The following is a 24,196-nucleotide window of genomic DNA, read 5'->3' on the forward strand; positions in this document are numbered from 1 at the left end:
TCCGAAGAATTTTATTGGTTGAAGTATTCACTAAATATTACGAGAGTGAAATAATTGTTTGCTTTAACTCCTGGTGGGTCTGTCTTGCATTTTAGAGTGTCATTACCTTATTAATACCAATTTAACCTTATACACAAAAAGTGTAAAAATGCAACAAAGGTAAGAGTCCCTTTAAGCAAAATCCTCACATTTGAGGTAAATTATCGAGAGAATCTTTTGACGTTTTATAACGTAAACTGAACCTCTTTGAATTTTTTATGTTGGCAGTCGGTTGTACCACCGTCACACTGGAGCTTGGATGAAGAGGATGATGCTGAGAGGAGGCTCCGCTGTCTCTGCTGACGCCTCTGACGCCGCTGCTGCGGTGGTAGAGTTGTAAAACGACGCTCCTGAATGAACCACACGTAGCACGACACAGAGGCCCTGAAAGCACCACAGTTTGTGTTTGTACCGGTTTGTATATAAATAAATAAAATGAATAAAAACATTTAAAGATATACGTGTCACTCTATTTTATTCGTAATGAAGCAAATATGAAAATAAAGATATCAATTTGATCGTAAAAGGATTGAAAAAAAATACTTTATTGTATTCTTAAATAAAGGTTCAAATATATGTAAGTAGGAGAGAGGAAAGACAGGGGAGAGAGAGAGGAGACAGGTAAACAAAAACACTATCTTCCTAAACAAACACAAAGCTTCTGATGGGATAACTCGTAACATTGAAGCTTTGGTAGATGTGACGACGACTTCTCAGCATAATTCAGAGCTCAAATGTCCTCGTCCTCACGACCTCTAGAACGTGGAGCTCAGTTGACCTTTGGGAGGTTTGATGTCTCCTCTCTGCAGAGATGTCTGTGTGAGGGATTCAGAAAGAAAATCCTCAGCAGATTCATCGATAATGAAAATAACCAGTAGCTGCAGCCCTCATCTCAATGTGAATGAAGTTCTGATGACGTTTATGAAAAGTGTGAAGAGGTGAACGTCTGAAAACAGCTTCTAAATGAACGTCTCTTTTCAGAAGAAGCGTTCAGACTCATCGTTGTTCTTTCGTCTAACATGAGCAGTGAGTATCTTACCTCCAGAAACACTTTGAGTCTGACGACTGAGCCCATCTGTCCACTGCTGGTCACTGCCTCGATCCTGGAGACACATTTCAGAGAAAGCTTTGTTGACAGCTGCTGTTAATCTGTGTTTTAAATCCAGAGGGAGTGTGTTGTGTACCTGGGGAAGTATTCCTCTTTGAGCAGCAGGATGAGTTTCCAGAACTGGCTCTGGTATTGCTTCATTAAAGCATTTCCACAAACCTGAGAGAGACAAACACAAAGACAAACATCAGCACCAGAGCTGAGCTGCTTCAGTTACAGTTACACTTCCATCTACAGCTTTTCAAACAGACAGGAGCGATTCTCAGGGTTTGACTTAATAAATAAAAAATAAAAGACAGGGCCCTGGTCATGGTAACCTGCATGGATCACAGTGTACTAAGACAACCTGAAGAGAGAAAACTAACTGAAGCTATTTTCAGACATTAACGGAAAATGTCCAGACCTACAATCTTGGACATTTTCCGCAGTTTAAAACATTTAAGACCATATAAATACAAGGTAAAAAACAAAGCTCAAATTGTGTTGCAACAGCAGACGATAGGGAGACATCACCCACATTTTCAATTTAAATTATAGCAAAAAATCAAACACAACCAAGAGATGTTTAGATAAAAGATTTAAAAAAGAATCCTTCACACATGAACCAGCAGTGATGTGAAGGAGACTCACCTCCAGGAAGTCAAACAGCAGCGTTGCTGTGATGTCGGCCCGAGGCTCCATGTCGAGCATCTGAACCAACCAATGCCAGCCGTGGTTCAGACCATGAGGAGCGGACTGAAACACAACAAATAACCAGTTAAAATCCATTCAAAAGTGCAAAGAGATAACATCTTCAGAGGGTTAGAACCTCAACAAAGGTCAAGAATGTCTTTACCCCCTGCTTGGAGCCGTAGGGCCACCGCAGCTGAATCACGGCAGCGTACAGACGGATCATCCCAGACATCCTCTTCAGGAAACTGTCCTGACCTTCAATCCCGGAGTCGTCCACACGGTAACCAAGAATCCTGAGGAAGTGAAGAGCAAAACACAGGTCATTAAAATCTGTGCACGAAAACTTTACACAATGGAGTGGAGGGAGGATTCTGAGTCACTCACTTCTGATATTCCTCCACAGATGTACCGTCCTTCATTGGAGGGTAATGTGGGACTGCGTACGGACACTTCTTGTGCAGGTGAGCGAGGATGAGGTCGCCCACCCGCGGGTGCAGCTCCCAGATGCCAGAGGCCACCACGGCGATGGGGAAGGCTGCTTCGTGGTGAGACGCCACCTCCTCCTCTCCTTGTTTCTGTCCAGAGGATTTAAAGTTATTCTTTGGTTTGTGGAGTGAAAACAGGTCGTAAAAGTGACAAACTAGTTTTTCATTTGTTGTTGCATCACCCCCAACACAAACTCATGTCTTGAACTTTAGAGATTCCGTGACGACTGGACGGACTCACCACAAACTTCTCGGCCAGTTTATAGCTGACAAAGTCCAGGCCCTGTGGATGCTGGGAGGTGGAGACAGACTTCCCCCCCGACATCACCCACCGCCCGGACAGAAGCTTGACGATCTCGTCGTAATTTCCTCTGAGCTGAGAACCAGAGTTGCTGGAAATTTGATCGATGAGGATGTTGGTGGCTTTCTGGAGCTCCAGCTTCACCGTCTGTGTTGTCAGAAGGAAGAAAACCAGGTATGAACATGATGTCATTGGAGTCAGTGGTGATCGTGGTGCGGAGCCACAGTTTGTTAATTGCTCGATCAAGTGCGAGTCAGTCTCAGCTCACTGTTACAGTCTGTATCCTCCTGCTGTTTGTCGTCTGCTCTTGTCTCGTATAAGACTGTTGTTGTTATTATTCATCTAAAATCAGTTTCTCCTGGCAAGTGTCCTAAAGGCTGCTGGGAAATTTACATTCCAAACACTGATCAGAGAAGATGAACCCACCTGGACGTCTTTAGAGGAGTTGAGCTGGTCGAAGGACTGAGCGCACTGAGCAGCTGAATCCTGAAGATCCTTAAACCATCTCAACGTACGGTCTTCAGCGCTGTCCTGCAGCCCTGTAGGAACAGGTTTAGAACTGTTATATCGTCACATCAATAATAATAAATCAACAGGATGTTCTTACTGTATTTGTCGAAATGTCTTTTCTTTTTAGTTCACATAAAGGGGGCAATTCAGGGTTGATCCCTGCGGGTGAGGGACTAACACCACCTCATGCTGCAGCTGTCATTTTTTGAATAAATATTATGAACAGAACACTTTTGTAAATCTTCCTGCTCCCTCTCACCTTTCCTCCGAGCCTTTTCTTTGGCCAACTGCGCTTCCTTCTTCTGCGCCTCCTGCTGCAACTGTAGCTCCGCCTGCTTCCTGAGCGCTTCCTCCTCCATCTTTTTACGTTCCTGGACCTTGGCAACCTCCTCCTGCAGAATTTCATTCAGCCACTTCATCCTGTGGAGGGCTCGTTCAGCCTCAGCCACGTCCTCCACGCTGGGAAACGCCCCCTAGAGAGAGATGAGGTTAGATAAGGAAACACTGATTAAAAGATCATTTAATTTAGCCAGCAGTTTATTCTAAAAGCAACTTCATCTTCTTGTACAATGCTGTTTTTATAAGTATTACAGACATCTGCAACTTATTTATGATGATAATTCTAGATTCAGATTTTTACATTTAATTCCGGATACTCACAATTCAAGTTCATGATATCTACAACATTCTTAGAAGTTCAAGCTTAATGCATCTTAAAGGTAAAATAAAAGGAATCTAAAATTGAGTCGAATTAAAGATATCTTGAACTGGAATTACGAATAACTAATTATTTATATTGAAGTAAATTTCTATAATGAGTAACAAAAGTAGTTTGAATCTTACTATGTAATTATATGGAGGACTATACATGACTTAAGTATAAATAAATAAATAAATGTATAAATAAATACAGAAATAAGTAAATAAAAAAGGAAATTAATTAATGAATACAGAAATAAATAAGTACATTTATTTATTCCCACATTTCTGTGTCCTTATGCTAATGAGAAAGGCGGGCCTAACCGCAGTCTCATGCAGGTTTGGTCACAGGAGTGTAATGATCCAGCCCTTCTACTTCTGCCTTTCAATGCTGACTGGTGTCCAGTAACTGTTTGCAGTTTTGAGCCAGTTCACACTTAAAATTAACTAGTTCAAGTTCAGAGGGTTAGTTCAGGTTATTTTTTATTGGGATGATTAAGGTGTCAGTAATCCCGACTGTGAGCGTCACGTCTCGTGTTCTACTGAGCACAAGGAGAGAGCAGAGAGGAGGAGGAAGCAGAAACTCCAGCTCGGTACGAACCAACTGCAGCTTCTGCTCTGCCCATGAAGCAGATGTTCTCTGAGCAGATGTGACCAGAGAAACTCTGTGTTTCCCGCTGAGTGTTACTGCACAAGTTCCTTGACTTAATTTAACTCGCTTGTTTCGATTATTTGAAAAAAATGATACAAACCAAGTTGCAATAACCTTCAACACATTCACAATCATCTCCCATTTCTCTAGACTTGTTCCTTCTCAGTGTATGAAGGAACAATGATCTGAACCTGAACTTAAACTGACCTCTGCCGTCTTTCTCACCAACTCCGCCACCCGCGAGCACAGCTTGTTCCCGCTGATGCTGGAGAAGCTGAGGCTGGATGGAGGAATGTCACTATTAGTCTGGTAGGACGACTCCAGCAGCTGGTTGAGCTGCAGGATCTCCTCCTGGATGATGTTGAGGTTTTGTAACCTCCACCTGCCCTCTGCCCGCTGAGCCTTTTCTTTGGCCAACTGCTCCGCCTTCTGCTGCACCTGCAGCTCCTCCTGCTTCCTGAGCGCTTCCTTCTTCTCTTTGATACATTCCTGGACCTTGGCATCCTCCTCTTGCAGCAGTCGAATCAGCTCCCACATCTCGTGGAGGGCTCGTTCAGCCACAATCATTTCCTCCACGCTGGGAAACGTCCCCTGGAGAGAGATTCCGTAGGAAACGGAAACACTGATTAAAAGATTATTTAATTTAGCCTTTCCAGCCGTTTATTCAAAAAGCAACTTCATGCTCTTGTACAATGCTTTTTAAAGGCCAATTTATGCCTCTCCGTTTTTTCTATTACGGACAGATAAGACCGCCCTATCCGTCGTGGAACGCCCTCTCCGAGCGCCTCGGACAGCTTTTCGTACACGTCTGATTTTTCTGACTGTACGTGTTTATTTCGGAGACCCCACGGACAGCTCTTGGCTGTGATTGGTCCGCGAACGACATAATTTCCGTATGACGTCATTTCCGTATTTCCGGACCTCAAACTTCCTGTTTACTTGTAGCAACAAACACGAACACAACTATGATTCTATGATTAATGTGACGTGTGTGTTAAGCCAGCGGAGTTGTCCGGCTGACGGTGGCTCGTTCGAGCACTGAGGGCATGTGTGCACGGTCACATACGGTTATAACGAGCTTTCAAAACGGCGCTAGCATGCTAGGCTAGCCACCATGCTAACTGCGGTGGTAACAGTGCAAGAACCCGCCGTCACGACTTTAATTCCACTTCTATCATGACACTGTTTCTATAATACCGTCAGGTTAGAAGCAAACACTGGATAGTAGTTGTCAGTGCCGGGAGTCCCTGCTGACTGTGTGTGGAAGCTGGGGGGGAGCTAGCTCCGGGTAGCTTCTAGCTACATGCAGCCTCAAGCAGATTCAAGCTGTGGAATCAGCAACACAGTTCGGAAACAAGACCGGGGAACCGCTGCGCTAAGAAACGATTACATCAGCATTTTGACACGCTGGGTGTCACTTTATTTAGTTCTGTTAGTTGCCATGGTTCAGTGTGTGGGAGGCAGGCTAACATGTAAACAGAGACACGTGGACTTCTTCTTCCCAAATGGGGTAGGCTTCTCTGAGCTCGTCTTCCGTTGCGCCACCTATGGGTTTGGCGATGAATTTTTTCCGACGGACTGTGTCGGAGAAGTAAAAATCAAAAAGACTCTTCGCCCCCGCTGAGACCTCTCCGAGAAACGGACACGTAGTAGTATATAAGAGCCTTAAGTATTACAGACGTCTCCATTTAATTATGATGATAATTCCAGATTCAAATATCTACATTTAATTCTGGATATTCACAATTCAAGTCCATGATATCTACCACATTATCAGAAGCTCAAACTTAATGCATCTTAAAGGTAAAATAAAAGGAATCTTAAATTGAGCCAAATTAAAGATATCTTGAACTGGAATAAAAGATAAATCAATATTTCTACTGAATTGTAGATTTCTATAATGGGTAACAAAGTAGTTTGAATCTTACCATGTAATTACAGATGTTGAAAAGTTTTGAGTAGTTGAAACTGAATTAATGATTGTTTTTGAGAAGTCGTAATGAGTTTTTCTGACTGCACAAGTTCCTTGACTTAATTTAACTCGCTTGTTTAGATTATTTGAAAAAAAGAATAGAAACCAAGTTGCAATAACCTTCAACACGTTTACAATCATCTCCCATTTCTCTCGACTTGTTCCTTGTCAGTGTGAGAAGGAACAATGATCTGAACCTGAACTAAACTGACCTCTGCCGTCTTTGCCACCACCTCCAACACCTGCGAGCACAGCTTATTCCCGCTGATGCTGTAGAAGCTGAGGCTGAACGGAGGGAGGTCACTATTAGTCAGGTAGGACGGATCCAGCAGCTGGTTGAGCTGCAGGATCTCCTCCTGGAAGGTGTTGAGGTTTCGTAACCTCCCCCTGCCCTCAGCCTGCAGATGCTGATGCTGAAGCCACTCCTGTTGCACCTGCAGCTCCTCCTGCTTCCTGAGTGCTTCCTCCTCCCCTTTTTTACGTTCCTGGACCTTAGCAACCTCCTCCTGCAGAATTTCGATCAGCCACTTCATCCTGTGGAGGGCTCGTTCAGCCTCAGCCACGTCCTCCACGCTGGGAAACGCCCCCTGGAGAGAGATCCGGTAAGATAAGGAAACATTGATTAAGAGATTATTTAATTTAGCCTTTCCGGCAGTTTATTCAAAAAGCAACTTCATCTTCTTGTACAATTTTGTTTTGAGTTTGTCTGACTGCACAAGTTCCTTGACTTGATTTAAATAGCTTGTTTAGATTATTTAAGAAAAAAAATACAAACAAAGTAACAATAACCTTCAACATGTTCACAATCATCTCGCATTTCTCTAGACTTGTTCCTTGTTAGTGTAAGAAGGAACAATGATCTTAACCTGAACTTATACTGACCTCTGCTGTCTTTCTCACCAACTCCGCCACATGCAAGCACAGCTTGTTCCCGCGGGTGCTGGAGAAGCTGAGGCTGGACGGAGGGAGGACACTATTAGTCTGGTAGGATGGCTCAAGCAGCTGGTTGAGCTGCAGGATCTCCTCCTGGATGGTATTGAGGTTTCTTAACCTCCCCCTGCCCTCCGCCTGCAGATGCCACTCCTGCTTCACCTGTAGCTCCACCTGCTCTCTGAACGCTTCCTCCTCCCCTTTTTTACGTTCTTCCACCTTGGCAACCTCCTGCTGCAGAATTTCGATCAGCCACTTCATCCTGTGGAGGGCTCGTTCAGCCTCAGCCACGTCCTCCATGCTGGGAAACGCTCCCTGGAGAGAGATGAGGTTAGATAAGGAAACACTGATTTAGAGATAATTTAATTTAGCCTTTCAAGCAGTTTATTCAAAAAGCAAATTCATCTTCTTGAACAATTCTGTTTTTATAAGTATTACAGACATCTACAACTTAATTATGATGATAATTCCGGATTCAGATATCTATACTTATTCTGGATACTCGCAGTTCAAGGTCATGATATCTACAACATTCTCAGAAGTTCAAACTTTATGCATCTTAAAGATAAAATGAAAGGAATCTTAAATTGAGCCAAATTAAAGATATCTTGAACTGGTAGAAAAGATATTTCAATATTTCTACTGAAATGTAGATTTCTGTAATGAGTAATAAAGGTACTTTGAATCTTACTATGAAATTACAGGTGTTTTGAGCAGTTGAAACTGAATTAATGATTGTTTTTGACGTAATGAGTTTGTCTGACTGCACAAGTTTCTTGACTTAATTTAACTCACTTTAGATTATTTGAGAAAGAGAATACAAACCAAGTTGCAATAACCTTCAACATGTTCACAATCATCTGCCAATTTCTCTAGACTTGCTCCTTGTCAGTGTAAGAAGGAACAATGATCTGAACCTGAACTTAAACTGACCTCTGCCGTCTTTCTCACTAACTCCGCCACCCGCGAGCACATCTGGTTCTTGCTGGTGCTGGTGAAGCTGAGGCTGGACGGAGGGAGGTCACTATTAGTCTTGTAGGACGGCTCCAGCATCTGGTTGAGCTGCAGGATCTCCTCCTGGATGATGTTGAGGTTTCGTAACCTCCCCCTGCCCTCCGCCTGCAGACGCCACTCCTGCATCCACTGCGTGTCGGCCTTGCGCACAAGCACATCTATATCCTTTGCCTCATCGCTGAGAGTCTGCAGCACATTCACAAATAAATGACAGAGTTAGATATTATAGACTGACAGATGAAGAAGAGTTCAGCGGCGACACATGGAATAGTACAAAGTGCAGCTCTCCAGCAGGTTTAGAGACAAAGTTGAAAGTTGTCAAATGTGAGTTACTGAATTAAAAGCCAGAGGAATTTGCATGACAGAGAGTGAACATAGTAATTTAAAACCTGTTTAGTTTATATTTGAATGCAAAACTTTACTCTTAATAACAGACATTTGATTAACTTCACAACTGTCATTTAAAAAAAAAGTCACATACGACTAAATTGACAGGACATAAGTTCAAAAATCATTTTTGTGATATGATATATACATCTCTAATATTCTTCTGAGAATAAACACATGTAGAAAATACATCTTCAAAAAAAAACGGTAAGTTCTACTATTGTTTACGAGTATTTGCTGCTGCTGTGAAGTCTAAGCTGCTTTCAGACATATGCTAAAGTCGGGGTATTTACTTAAAATGTGTTCAGATGTGACTGACAGACTTGCCTCCTCACGCTCGACCTGTAGCTCCTGAGCGTTGATGTCAGAGACTGATTCTCCGGACACGATGGAGTCTGTTGTCTGCTCATACAGGCCAGGGCTGGAGTGTCCAGAGCTGGAGTCAGGGGACCAGGACGTCTGCAGGGGTGAGGAACCTTGACCATCCAATATGAGGCCGGCTTGTGAAGACAAGCTGATGGTCTCTGTATCCCCGCCAAGAAAATCCTGCAAGAACAAAGACACGTTATAACACAAGTGAGGTTGATCCATGAAGGTTTTTGAACAGTCTTAATGTCTCAAATGACTTTTATTTCTATTGGGAGAGCATGACCACATCCACTCATCTCACATGGTTTCATTAGATCAGACATTTCACACTGGCCTGATGGAATATCTGCAGGCACGAGTGATGCTTTTAAATATTCACATGGGAATGATCCTAAATAAGTTTCTCCAGCTGTAAATGTTGAAATCTTTGAACGAAAATCAGATCTCTTTAAACTGGGTTTGGGCTTATAGACATTATTTTAGTGTATCTGTGTTTCAAATTGTATTCAGTTTAATCTGTTAATATTAGTAGGCTGTTTAACATCTAATTCTACTGACATTTATCTCTTTTATTAACTGTACATTTGTATCTATTAATTGCTATTATCCATTTTAAATTCACACTGTATTCAGTGGCAAATATACTTGAATGTTTTCCACCAAGCTGCTTCAGTGTCGGTACATTTAGCTAATTGTTCTGTTTTGTTGTGACTGGAAAAGCTCCTGATTGAGTTGAAATGTTAAACAGTTTATTTTAGATGATAAAAAAGTTAGTTAAATACAGCTAAATTAACAGGGATAGCCTGTTAGCTCAGCCTGGATAACGTGACCATCAGTATGAGCTAATATCTGAATTAGCCGAGCTAACTCACCTTGATTCTCTCCGATATCTTTCCCTTCTTTGAGATCCTTAAAGCCTCCAGAGTTTCACGTCGTAAACTTTCTAAAGGCATCATGACAGAAAACTGGTAAACACTTCTTGTGAGAACCTTGTCGAGCTCGTAAGGAGCTTCCGGTGTCAACAGAAACTGACACTGTTTAGGGGCAGCTGCCTAAATTCTCCCACTTTTCAAAGGCAGCTGCCTCTGATGTCACAGTGTTTAATGGCAAGTGTCTTTGTTGCCACTGTTTAAAGGCAGCTGCCTCTGATGTCACAGTGTTTAAAGGCAAGCGTCTTTGTTGCCACTGTTTAAAGGCAGCTGCCTCTGATGTCACAGTGTTCAAAGGCAGTTGTCACTGCCACCACTGCCTGAAAGCAACTAAAGCTGTTTGTGATTTATTCAATGAGATTTATACCGGTTTATGAAAGTTTATTGGATAATTTGTCATCTCTGGGGGGGTTGGACTGAAATGTATCAAGACTTCAACATGAACTTTACTAAACATCTGTTTATAATTACATAAACAAGGTTGCATGATTCCAAAACTGCTCCTCAAATTCTGTGTGTCCACCACTTCCACACATGGGTTAAGAGAGACAACTCTGCTGCCTTTAGAGTGTCTTTTAAAAGATCAACTCGACCTTGAGAGTAAATAAAGATTAAGAATAGTTAAAAGACCAGAGCTGACATACAGGAAAAGGATTGAATGACTAACTATCAGAAAGTACAGAGCTGGTCTGGGGGTCGCTGGTTGGCATGCTACCTTCAGCCGAAGCAAAGAAAAGAAAGGTGTGTTATCAAACTTTGACGCCACAGTCACACCCTGTGATGAAAACGCAAAATTCAAGGTAGTTTATATCTTCACCTTGTTGAGATAACATTCACCTCAATTTGAATTTGATGAAAGCCCTGGGACAAGTTATTAAAAGTAAAAATGTGGAAAATGGCCAAATTGACCACTAAATCCAATATGACCGCCTTCCTGTTGCCGTTTTCATAATGCACTGAAAGACTTTTGTGCATCTGGTCATGATACACAACTGTCCTCATTTACGTGAGGATCGGCTAAAGCTAAATGAGGGTTTTTTCCGTAGGTGGCGCTGTTGAGCCATTTTGCCATGCCCATTTCAAATTACTCCAGAATACAATAACTTTTTTGGGCTTTGTACTTCCTGCAAACTTTGGTAAGGATCTCTTGTTCTCTTTGTTCTGAGAAGGTAAAAGAACTCAGTCTCCCAGGAGGCAACAGGTTCCTTTTGTTTCAGCAAAATCAGGCATAAGTGTGATTAGCCGGGCCTATATAAGACCAAGGTCTTCCCCAATTCCTTCTCTTTCTCCAATGCCTCTGAGGGCGGAAGGCTGCTCCAGCTTTCTCTTCTCAACCGACACACCGATGAGGCATACGGCCACCCCTCTCTCCTGCAGCGCCAAGGAGAGGGCCGGGCTGCTCCAGCAAATCTTCTCTTCCCATCCAACAACCGGAGGTCAGAGGTCTAGCTTCCAGCTCACTTTCTCAAGGAAACCTCCTCGCAACTCAAGCTTCTACAAACTCCTAGCAGCGACTCTGTGTCCTGTAGGTAAGAACTAAGATTCAATAAGCAACTGAACTGCACAGCTCAACAGAACCGCAGAAGCAGAGACCACACGAGCCAGAAGACTTCACACAACCGGCAGGACAAACTGCTACCTGAACTACGGCAACTTTCTCCCTTTCTGAGGACTGGTAACATACTGGGCTTAATAATGATACTAGACTTAGCAAGACTGTTTATTTGATTCTGTGTGGGGTTTATAAGTTTGATACGTGTTGTGTTATTGTAGTTACAAGCTTAATGAAAGTTAATGTGAGTAACACTCTACACAGACTCCTCCATTATCTGATTAGCATCCACACAGACACGCATCTCTACACCTACTTAACTACGTCGCCACTCCAGAAGGAGGGGGGGAGCTGCTATCTTAGGGGGTCAACCACCATTTTGAAAGCACGCTGAAGAAGGTGTGAGCTATTGGCCAAGCCACCATTTTGAGAACACTCTAGTTCACACACACACACTCACATCTTGGTTTATCTAGTTTTTTTGGTTTAGTTATTTGTGTTTTTATACTTTATTATGTTGATAATAAATGTTTTCTTTTAAAAATGTTTCTTCATTAATGTTGCATAAGTGAATTTTGCCAACCTCTACACTGTCAAGAACTCTATAAACCTTTACTGTTCATTATATAATCTTTAATAGTAAATATTGAGATTTCTAATTGAACTAGATCTAAATGAGACTGATCTTAATCAATAAATTGGCTATCTTTTCCCTTCTGTGAAGGGTGGTGCCCCGAGAGAACTTTAAACAAACTAAAATTATGATTTAATATTATTATTTTAAATATTAATGTTTTATATTTTATTTTGATAACCAAATTTATTGAATGCCTAAAGGCACACAATCTTATGGTATCACTCCTAACTATTATTGCACAACAAAATTCAATAGGGCCTCCCACCGTCGGTGCTCGGGCCCTTATTAATTTGCTTGAACTTTATATATTTTATAAATTACATCAAACTTAACTCAAATAGCTGCATTTTATAAACTTCTATCTATTCTGACATGATGAACATTCATACATCTCTCTAGGACGTATAAGTATTACAGACTAACGCAACTTAATTATGATGATAATTCCAGATTCAGATATCTACATTTAATTCTTGATATTCACAATTCAAGTTCATGATATCTACAACATTCTCGAAGTTCAAACTTAATGCATCTTAAAGGTAAGATAAAAGGAAACTTAAATTGAGCCAAATTAGAGATATCTTGTACTGGAATAAAAGATAATTCAATATTTCTACTGCATTGTAGATTTCTATAATGAATAACAAAGTAGTTTGAATCATACTATGTAATTACAGATGTTGAAAAGTTCAGTTGAAACTGAATTGATCGTTTTTGACAAGTCGTAATGTGTTTGTCTGACTGCACAAGTTTTTTGACTTAATTTAACTCGCTTGTTTAGATTATTTGAAAAAAAGAATAGAAACCAAGTTGCAATAACCTTCAACACGTTTACAATCATCTCCCATTTCTCTCGACTTGTTCCTTGTCAGTGTAAGAAGGAACAATGATCTGAACCTGAACTTAAACTCTGCCGTGTTTCTCACCAACTCCGCCACCTCCGAGCACAGCTTGTTCCCGCTGGTGCTGTAGAAGCTGAGGCTGGATGGATGGAGGTCACTATTAGTCTGGTAGGACGGCTCCAGCAGCTGGTTGAGCTGCAGGATCTCCTCCTGGAAGGTGTCGAGGTTTCGTAACCCCCCCCTGCCCTCCGCCTGCTGATACTGATGCCGAAGCCACTCCTGCTGCACCTGTAGCTCCGCCTGCTCCCTGAGTGCTTCCTTCTCCTCTTTTTTACGTGCCTGGACCTTGGCAACCTCCTCCTGCAGAATTTCAATCAGCCACTTCATCCTCTTGAGGGCTCGTTCAGCCTCAGCCACGTCCTCCATGCTGGGAAACGCCCCCTGGAGAGATGCGGTTAGATATGGAAACACTGATTAAAAGATTATATAATTAAGCCTTTCCAGCAGTTTATTAAAAAAGCAGCTTCATCTTCTTGTACAATGCTGTTTTATTACAATCGTAAGAGTTTGTCTGACTGCACACAAGTTCCTTGACTTAATTTAACTGACCTCTGCCGTCTTTCTCACCAACTCCGCCACATATGAGCACAGCTGGTTCCTGCTGGTGCTGGAGAAGCTGAGGCTGGACAGAGGGAGGTCACTATTAGTCTGGTTGAGCTGCAGGATCTCCTCCTGGATGATGTTGAGGTTTCGTAACCTCCCCCTGCCCTCCGCCTGCAGATGCCACTCCTGCTCGATGTTGGCCTTGCAAACACGCACATCTTCATACTTTGCTTCATCGCTGAGAGTCTGCAGCACAAAGAAATGACAGAGTTAGATATTATAGACTGACCGATGAAGAAGAGTTCAGCGGAAACATATGGAATAAAACTAATTGCAGCTCTCCTGCAGGTTTCGAGACAAAGTTGAACGTTGTCAAATGTGAGTTACTGAATTAAAAGCCAGATGAATTTGCATGACAAAGAGTAAACAATTGTAATTTAAAACCTGTTTCGTTTATATTTGAATACAAAACTTTACTATTAATAACAGACTTGAATAACTTCACAACTGTCATTTTTAAAAAAGTGTCACATACGACTAGATTAACAGGACATACGTTTAAAAACAATTTTTGTGATACGATATTTACATCTCTAATCATCTGAGAATAAACAAATGCAGAAAATACATCTTCAAAACAAAAAGGTAAGTTCTACTTTTGTTTACAATTATTTGCTGCTGCCGTGAAGTCTAAGCTGCTTTCAGACATATACTAAAGTCGTGGCATTTATTTATAATGTGTTCAGATGTGACGGACAGACTTGCCTCCTCACGCTCGTCCTGTAGCGCCTGAGTGTTGATGTCAGAGACTAATTCTCTTGACACGATGGAGTCTGTTGTCTGCTCAGACAGGCCGAGGCTGGAGTGCCAAGAGCTGGAGTCCAGGAAGCTGGACGTCTGCAGGGGTGAGGAACCCTGACCGTCCAATATGAGGCCGGCTTGTGAAGACAAGCTGAAGGTCTCTGTATCGCCGCCCAGAAAATCCTGGAGGAACAAAAACACGTTATAACACAAGTGAGGTTCATCCATGAAGGTTTTTTAACAGTACTAATGTATCAAATGACTTTTATTTCTGTTTCAAATATGTTTATTGGGAAACCAATCACATAACAGAGAAATTAACAGTCGACAGTTATGTTTCCTTTGTTTTTTACAGAAGGTGAAAAACTAATCCTTGACAAAAAAGACTAATGACAAAAAAGAATAGCAAGTAAACAAGCAATGCCCTGCATCAACAAAACAGATGAAACAAAAAGGACAGGACAAAAAAGAAAGAAAAAAGACAACAGTGTCTACCCTCCCATCATTTTCCACCAAGCTGCTTCAGTGTCGGTACATTTAGCTAATTGTTCTGTTCTGTTCTGACTGCACTCTAAAAAGGGGATTTGAGTAATAGTTGAAGTAATGTAAAGTTTTGAGTGAATCTCACTTAGTTTTCTGCTTTAGTGGTGGCAGTCCACATTTGTGTACTTTATCAACTTAATAAAAAAGCTTGTAAGGCGCCTCATTTAAGTTAACCATATTGCGTCTGACGTCAGGACGTCAGCTTCTGTTTTCTCCGGCGGCATTTCTTCGCCCGATCTCCGCCATCTTTCTTTTCCTCCAGCAAGTGGAGTCAAGTAAGTCAAGTGCACGCTTTTTTTCTTGTCAAATGATATCTCATGTAGGGTATTAAATTGTCCCCTGAATATGTTGTTAAATATCAAGCTAACTCTTTGAACCAAGGATTTATTTCACACAGAGTCGGTGAGTTTGGAAGACGTGTGTTTTATTGTGGGTTAACATCAAGCTGCTAGCGGGGCTAGCCGTTTGCCAAGTTCTCCGACCCCCTAGCTTAAACACTCCCGTTAAAACCGTTCCCGGTGTCTTTCTTCATGGAGCCTGAGCCCCTCAGTTTAACATTAAAGTGTATCTGCATCTCTGAAAATGTCACCGGGCTCAGCAGCTTCACTCCTGTCTGAAGTTTGGGGGAGAGGGGCTGCGGGGGAGAGGGGCTGCGGGCGGAGAGGAGCTGCGGGCGGAGAGGGGCTGCGGGGGGAGAGGGGCTGCGGGCGAGAGGGGCTGCGGGGGAGGGGGGCTGCGGGCGGAGAGGAGCTGCGGGCGGAGAGGGGCTGCGGGGGAGAGGGGCTGCGGGCGGAGAGGAGCTGTGGGCGGAGAGGAGCTGCGGGGGAAAGGGACTCGGGCCGAGAGGAGGTCGGGGGAAAGGAGCTGCGGAGGAGAGGAGGTCGGGGGAGAGGGGCTGCGGGCGGAGAGGAGGTCGGGGGAGAGGGGCTGCGGGCGGAGAGGAGATGGGTGCTTCGGCTGGTCGCCCCTTCTTGCGGTGGCCCTCGTATTTACGTCGGGATAGTATGGAGACGAGTCTCGCTGTGTCAAAGCACCACAGGTAACTCGTTACGCTAAGCGTACTCAGCTCAGTATTTCTGTGCCAGGGCGACATGACATCCTCTGTATTAATGTTGGGATGTATGGAGATGACGGCGATAAGTGCTCACTGTGTGAGAGCACAGCAGATAACCTGCTCGCTAAATAAACAGGGATAGCCTGTTAGCTCAGCCTGGCTAACGTGACCATCAGTATGAGCTAATATCTGAATTAGCTGAGCTAACTCACCTCGATTCTCTCCGATATCTTTCCCTTCTTTGAGTTTCTTAAAGCCTCCAGAGTTTCAGGTCGTAAACTTTCTGAAGGCATCATGACAGAAAGCTTGTAAAAACTTCTTGTGAGAACCTTGTCGTGCTCGAAAAGGCAACAGTATGGTGCTCATCAGTGTTGCAACGCTGTTTAAAGACGGCTGCCTTTGTTGCCACACTGTTTAAAGATGGTGGCCTCTGATGCCACAGTGTTTAAAAGCGGCTGCCTTTGTTGCCACACTGTTCAAAGGAGGCTGCCTGTGATGTTACAGTGTTTAAAAGTTGCCACTGTTTTGAGGCAGTTGTCACTGCCACCACTGTCTGAAAGCAACTAAAGCTGTTTAGTGATTTATTCAAGGAGATTTATACCGATTTATGAAAGTTTATTGGATAGTTTGTTATCTCTCTGGGGTTGGACTGAAATGTATCAAGACTTCAACATGAACTTTACTTAACATCTGTTTATAATTAGTGTTGTGCAATAATTAAAAGTGATACCATAAAATGATGTGCCTTGCGGCAATCAATAAATGTGGTTATCAAAATAAAATAAAACAATAATATTTAAAATATTAATATTAGATCATAACTTTAGTTGGTTAAAGTTACCTCCGGGCACCACCCTTCAAAGGAAGGGAAAAGATAGCCAATTTATTGATTAAGATCAGTCTCATTTAGATCTATTTCAATTAGAAATCTCAATATTTAATATTAAAGATTATATAACGAACAGTGAAGGTTATGGAGTTCTTGGCAGTGTAGAGGTTGGCAAAATTCACTTATGCAACATTAATGAAAGAACATTTGTGAAAGAAAAACATTTATTATGAACATAATAAAGTATAAAAACACAAATTACTAACAAAGAACTTACTAAACAAATGTATGTATGTGAGTGTGTTTGTCTATGTAAATCAGGGTGCTCTCAAAATGGCGGTTGACCAAAAGTTCACACTTTCCTCAGCATGCTTTCAAAATGGTCGCTGACCCCCCTAAATTTAACAGCCCTCCCTTTTCTTCTGAAGTGGGGGAGGAGATAACTAGGTGAAGAGATATGCGTGTGTCTGTTTAAATCTTAAGTCAGAGAATGAAAGGGTCAGAGAGCCTGTGAAGAGCGTAACTAACATTAACTTTCAAATAACTTGTAACCACAATATCACAACACATATCAAACTTATAAACGTCACACAGAATCAAATAAACAGTCTTGCTTAGTCTAGTATAATTATTAAGTCCAGTTTTGTTACAGATCCAAGGAAAAGGGAAAAGGAAGTTGTAGTTCAGTTCGCAGTTCTGTGAAGTCTTCTGGTTGGTCCTAAGGTTTCTGCATTCGCGGTTCTGTTGAGCTGTGAGGCTCAGTTGCTGGTTGAATCTTCAACCAGCAACTGGACATCGAGTCGCTGCTAGGAGTTTGGAAGAGCTTGATTTGAGAGGAGGTTTCCTTAGTGAGATGAAGCTGGAAGCTGCAACTTTGATCTCCTCTAGTTGGATGGGAAGAGAAGATGCCAGGCTTCCCTTTCGGCGATGCAGGAGAGGAGAGCCTGGACAGCCTGCTGTCCTTGGAGGGATTTTAGAAAGAGAGTGAAGATAGGGAGACCTGGCCTTATATTGGCCAGGTGACCTCACAGGTAAAGTGGCCAGACGGACCAATAGGAGTTGACCCTTGTGGTTTTGCACACCTCTGTGTGAAGTTGACCGGAACAAAGGGACATGCAGCTTTCTGGGAGACTGAGTTCCTTTGCTTTCTAGTAGTCCTTCGGCAAAAAGTGACCATGTGCTTTCAGGCTTTTGGACTACACATTTAGGCCGAAGAGTAGGCCTGTGGTTTCATAAAAACCATGTCCCAACATTAGATAAACATGGTTGCCTGATTTCACAACTGTTCCGCAAATTCTGTGTGTCCACCACTTCCACACATGGGTTAAGAGACTAAACTCTGCTGCCTTAGAGTGTCTTTTAAAAGATCAACTGCGTCCTTGAGGGTAAATAAACATTGAGAATAGTGGTTAATTTGATGATTAAGACAATTTTCACCACACTTTCACAATACCACTCAAAGCTTATAAACACTTAAGGGATATCTATAACTACTCAGCAAGTCATCACACCAATTATATCTTGCTATGCATCAAGCCTTCAGCATCGCAAACATTATATTACACACAGAGCTCCCAGTCCCAACGTATGTCTTTTTTCTGCTTTATCAAAAAAGAAAAAAGATTTGGTCATTAAGTAATGTAACAGAATGACAAACACATATCCTGTAAAGCCTTGTATCCACTTCTGACAATATCATTTCAAATACTTCTTTATACATACCTCAGTGAAATCACCTTGCGCCTTTGTTACGATGTACAAAGCATAGTGTAAATAAAAAAATTGTAGGTTGCCGTGATGTAATTATGAGTATTGGAAATTAATTATCCCCAGGAATATACCTTTTGATGTATGTTTTTATGTAGTGTAAAATCAGTTGGAAGTAGGTGTCCAGAGTTCCACCCTCTTTGAAGTTTGATGCATTTCATTTCGACAACCCGTGTTCCAGGACAAGAAGTGAGATTGCCCTGCAGCAGATGTTCTGGACCTGAGATCTCTCTGCGTTAAAGACGAATCAAAAACTACATTCCTCCTTTTCCTGATCAGCTTCTCGAGGGGATTCATTTCATACACAAGACAGGCTGCGAGTATCACACTTCTCTCAGCTAAACCTAACCCAAATACAGAGCTATATGTGAAACTGGTGAAGTGACTCCATTTCTCTGTAATTCAGTGAAATTTAGCAGCTGGTCACGTTCACCATATCAGCTTTATAAGGTGCTGTCAAATAAAAGTTTCCCTGATACGTTTTTGAGGATTTGAAGCCTTTTTCTAACTATTGTAATGATTCTGTTGCTAAATTGGTATGAATCAATAGTTTAAAGGTCCAAACTGACGTCCTCAGATGTTTTTTTCTGACCAACTTTCAAAACCCAAAGATTTTAAAATTGCAAATGAAAGCAGCACATCTGAGAATCTTTTCATTTTGTTATTTATTTTATAAGTTAAGTTATAAAGAATGCAGCTTCATAATGATCAAACTCATTAAAACCAGGACTCTGAATCAGAGAGTAGCGGCGCTATCCACAAGTGTGATAATCTCTGCAGTGTTTACAAAATGTTTGGCCAACCTGAGGCCAAAGGTCAGCCTGCTCAGCCATGACAGCCTGCTTGCTTTGAACTGTCGTCGCTGTTTAAAAATCAATGAGTCTTAAAGCGAGGAGAGGCGGAGTTCTGGGCAGACAGAGGATAACAGGCGCGGCAGGAGAGGACTGAAAGCACAAAGGGAAACGCAGAGGACACAAAACATCTGCAGCCGTGATGGAGCTCTACCTCGACCTCGTCTCACAGCCCTGCCGCTCCGTCTTCCTGTTCGCCAAAGCGGTTGGGATTCCCTTCCAGTTTAAGCGCGTGGAGCTCGCTGCAGGTAATTCCACAACGACACAGGGACAGAGAGGAAAGTTCAGGAATTCATGCATAGTTGATTTTTACATGTTTATTCAAGGGATTTAGGCCTTTAGGTCACATTCGGCTTTAAAATCTTGTTGCATAAGCTCCAGCTCCAGATACATTTCCTGCTGTGTCAACATGTGTGAGAGCAGTTTGCAGAAGCTGGGAGTTGAATGTCCTGCAGGCTTTGAACTTGTTCTGAGCAGCTAGCTATCTGTTTTTCATTTAGTCTCAGTCAGTGAGATTGAGAAACAGAGTTACGCAAAGTCCTAGATAACAGACTATACAAGCAACCAGTGGGTGGGATGTTGGGGGTCAGAGGTCAGAGCCTCCAGACAAAACATTACAGCATCCCTGAGATGATTGAGTATAAAAGAGACGTGCTGGGAAAAGAAAATACAGAACAGAGATTCATTGCAAATAACAGGGACAAGAGAGAAAGAGAGATATTTATTCATCTCTTTTTTTCCAAATGATGGAACAATCCTTTCCACTCAGTTATGTGCTGTGTGTTTTCAAACTTCTTCTGATCTTCTTCCTGATTTGTATGTCGGCCTCAGGTCAGCAGTACAGCGAGGACTTCGGCAAAGTCAGCGTGATGAGGAAGGTTCCTGTCATGAAGGATGGAAGCTTTGTTCTGACAGAAAGGTACAACGAGGAATTGGGTTTGATTTCCTCACATGTACAAATAATTTAAAAGACCCCTTCAATGGAAATGCAGTGTCTGAGTCCAGAAAACAACAGATTCAAACTGAGTTTCATCTGTCACAGACTCAAGGAAGCAATCCCATCACCTCGTTTCTCCATAGCAAACGTGTGAGACCCCCGTTTGGTTGGAGCATTAAGAGGAGGGTCAGCAAATTTAACAGAATCTTGTTAAGTAAGCGAGTGAGAAAAGTCAGAGCTGGTGATCAGGATTTATCAAACTTAATGACGCAAAAGTGTAGAGTTACGTCCATTTCAAAACCACGATGGGAATACATGATTGATTTTGAGGAACAGAGAGCATTAGTGGAGCAGACAACAGGTACCGAAAGAGTGAGTTATAATTCTGTGACCTCTTAACCTCGATCAGTCCGTTTATATCCAGCAAGAAAAACACTTGTGTGGTGAATTACTGTTTCGTTTGCTGTTGTTAGAACATGAACTTGTCCTTCCTCACACTGTCTGTGTTGCAGCGTCGCCATTCTACAGTACTTGGTGCAGAAATATTCCTCGTCAGTGGCAGATCACTGGTACCCGGCTGACCTGCAGCAGCGAGCGCGTGTTAATGAATACCTGTCCTGGCAGCACATGAACCTGAGAGCTCACGGGTCAAAGGTCTTCCTGCTCAAGGTACGAGTTTGCCCCAGTGCAGTAACTTCCCATGACCTACTTGAGCACACGTGTAATAGTTTGTGCAATAATACAAGACCTCAACTAAACACAACAACAAACACACAGAGAAGCGATAATCAATACTTTTAATATCACGAGAAAACAAATTTGAAGGGTTGTGGGACCATGTAACGTTTATCAGCAAAATGTTCTATATGAACATTTTTAATTGAATTAATTTTGATTTCTATTTGTCATATTGAAAGATTAACTGACAAGCACTAATCTGTTAAGGGTCATCAGTTATTTATTATCCTGACATTGTTATATAGCATGTAAAGCCGATTACGTAAACAATATCCTCAGACACGTCATGTGAGCAAAAACTTTCTGTAATTTCCCACAAAGTGAAACCATGAATGTATTTCCAGTCACTTTCAGAGACATTTAGTTTAGAGTTTCACACACAGGACACAGGTCCACTTAAGCATTCATCACTCTCAAATTTAAGTGAAACAACCATGATAAATCAGGTCAGCAGCTGATAACATGTCCTCTGTGAACAGACCATGTTTCCTCTCATCATGGGCTCTGAGGTGCCAAAAGACAAGATGGACGCTGCGGTGGAGGATCTGACGCAGTCGCTCGACCTTCTAGAGGAGAAATTCCTGCAGAATAAACCGTTCATCATCGGAGACAAACCCTCTCTGGCAGATCTGGTGGCTGTGGTTGAGATCATGCAGGTAAAAAAACTTTAAACCCTTATTTAATTTGCTTGGTCACCTGGTGCTACTGCTGCTGCTGCTTCCACGGCTGCAGCTACAGGATTTTCTACTGTGACTGTTGAAATAGTTTCTACAACTGTGACTGATTTCATTTTCTCTGCATGGGAACTGTTGCACAACTTCTTCATGCGGTTCTGTGGGGAAGTTTTTAAAAGTGTGAGTTGCACTGTATGAAGGGAAATGAGAAAAACCTCAGCTTTCACAATCACATCAAATCTGTGGTTCACTCCTGTTGTTTTCAGCTTGAGAACCAAAATAATTCAAATAAAACGTTGAAAACTGAGACAAAGCAAAGCTGAAGCAGCACTGGTCGATATTTATATGAAAAATATCAATCAATTAGTCTCAGAACTCGTTTCATGTGCTTGTGTTTGTAAAGTGAATTCATGTAAGAGTTGTGTTTTTGAGAACACGTGTGTGTCGTGCATTTTGCAGCCTGTGGGATCCGGGCTGGACGCGTTCGAGGGCCGAGCAAAGCTGATCGCCTGGAGAGAGCGGGTGAAGCAGGAGCTCGGTGAGAAGCTGTTTGACGAAGCCCACGAGTCGATCATGGTCGTTAGCAGTCTGCCGCAGACGATGCAGAGCAACACACAGCTGGCGATGCTCATACCCAAGTTTCAGAAGCTTTTCAAATGAAGACGAGTCTCAACAGCATCAGATTTTCTAATTTCCACGTTTATGTTGATTTTTTTCCATCAGCAGAAAAAAGTACTTGGAAATCATTTTGCCAACTTTCTGATATTTAAAGATTTTCATGCAATAAAATCTACAGTTTTTATAAAATGGAAACTGTGGAACTTTGCAACTGGAACAAATCAATGTGTCATTTTTCCTGCTGAACTGTTCACTTCTATGATCCCGTCCCACAAATATTATATACAACAAAAAAAAACGCGCCCAGGGTAAAATGTTGTGTCAATTTATAAGCTGCTTCCTGGAATTTAAGTTTTAGATTAAAATGTATATATGTTTAATAATGAAGGTTCATCTCAAGTTTCCTGTGAAGACGTAAACTGACCTGCTGCAAGTGATGATGTCACTGATCACATGTCCCTCGCCATAATCACCTCAGGGGTCCAATGAGGACAAACAGATATATGATGACATACTTGTAACAGTTGATGGTAAAAGTGGTAATTTCCAATTTTCCAAAATTTCCATTAGTTATAAAAATCGTCCGGTAATCCATCCAGGGGTCGTGACCCTTAGTTTGGGAACCTCTGGTGTATTTAAAACGCTTCTTGCATCTGATACTTTCCTAGGGAACCAAGATTTAAATCACAGAAAGGGTCGATGTGTTTTGAGTGAACGTTGTCAGTGACTCTCAGACTGTCGCTTTTTCTCCAGTTTCTGTGTCTCCCTCCCCCCCGCCATACATCAGTCACTGTCTGGAGGGTCCGGCCCCTCGGATGTAGATATGATTTGAGTTAGTGAGGCCTCTGTCACAGTTTGAATTTGGTTCTGTAAGTTCACACTCGTTTATTACTTTACTACTTATTTATAATTAATAGTTTTGTATGATAAATTCAGTCATAATAACTCAAGTTAAAATCCAGCTCCAACTGTAAAATGCTCAGTATTAACCACATTTATAATAAAATAAAATCACAAGGGACATGTTTCTGCAGAACTGAGACGTTGACTTTTAATACTTTCAGTGCATATGGTTGATAGTCGTAGTATATTTATATTCCATTATAATTCTGGGTACTTGCACTGCAGCTGTTCTGGTCACACTGCTTCGTGGATCCTGAGGCCGGCCACACACCGGACGCGTAAGCGTCGCGTTAGCGTCGCGTAAGCGCACCGTCATGCCTTAAATAACAGCTGGCTCCCATCCACTCCCACGTTAATCCCTTGTGCCGGCCACACACCGGACGCGTTAGCGTCGCGTTGGCGTCGCGTAAGCGTCGCGTGAGCGTCGCGTAAACGCTAGGCTGTCACACCGGACGCGTAAGCGTCGCGTAAGCGTCGCGTAGATCCCTAGCACGCCGGGGCCAGGCTGCACACCGGACACGCTGAACTCCGCGGCGGTCATCCTGCGATTCCTTCCCGTGATCACACATACAGCTGATATTTGTCATTAACTGAAACGGTGTCCCAGCATTTGTCCTTTTTAATGTTGTCTTTAAACAACACGGCCGAGGATCGTACAGCTCACTGTACTACTTCTCCACTTCAATTATTAATTTAATGTCATCCATCTTCAAGAACTTCTCCGCTGTTTGCTCCGTTCAATGTCGGGTGTCGAGGGTAAATTACGTATTCTCCACT

The 24,196-nt window shown here is 42.3% G+C and overlaps 2 protein-coding genes across 2 annotated transcripts; one reads left to right on the forward strand and one right to left on the reverse strand.

The window, feature by feature from the left end:
* Positions 1–577: 577 nt before the first annotated feature.
* Positions 578–16,141, reverse strand: LOC133002190 (myosin-13-like). Its single transcript, XM_061071957.1, has 18 exons — positions 15,638–16,141; positions 14,470–14,688; positions 13,711–13,950; positions 13,186–13,542; positions 9,097–9,315; positions 8,302–8,568; positions 7,321–7,683; positions 6,651–7,025; positions 4,674–5,057; positions 3,375–3,588; positions 3,032–3,144; positions 2,546–2,752; positions 2,204–2,394; positions 1,983–2,112; positions 1,778–1,882; positions 1,224–1,306; positions 1,079–1,142; positions 578–854 (listed from the first exon to the last, which is right to left on the reverse strand). Exons 1-18 carry the CDS (start codon positions 16,139–16,141, stop codon positions 795–797), a joined length of 4,095 nt encoding a protein of 1,364 aa, XP_060927940.1. The 3' UTR covers positions 578–794.
* A 3,382-nt stretch (positions 16,142–19,523) lies between these two features.
* On the forward strand, positions 19,524–22,737 carry LOC133001739 (glutathione S-transferase theta-3-like). The gene is made up of 5 exons (XM_061071413.1): positions 19,524–19,797; positions 20,381–20,468; positions 20,999–21,155; positions 21,704–21,880; positions 22,358–22,737. The coding sequence occupies exons 1-5, from the start codon at positions 19,692–19,694 to the stop codon at positions 22,556–22,558; spliced, it is 729 nt and encodes a 242-aa protein (XP_060927396.1). The 5' UTR covers positions 19,524–19,691; the 3' UTR covers positions 22,559–22,737.
* The last annotated feature ends 1,459 nt before the right edge of the window (positions 22,738–24,196 follow it).

The sequence above is a fragment of the Limanda limanda genome, chromosome 5 (assembly GCF_963576545.1).
Source record: "Limanda limanda chromosome 5, fLimLim1.1, whole genome shotgun sequence".
NCBI lineage: Eukaryota > Metazoa > Chordata > Actinopteri > Pleuronectiformes > Pleuronectidae > Limanda > Limanda limanda.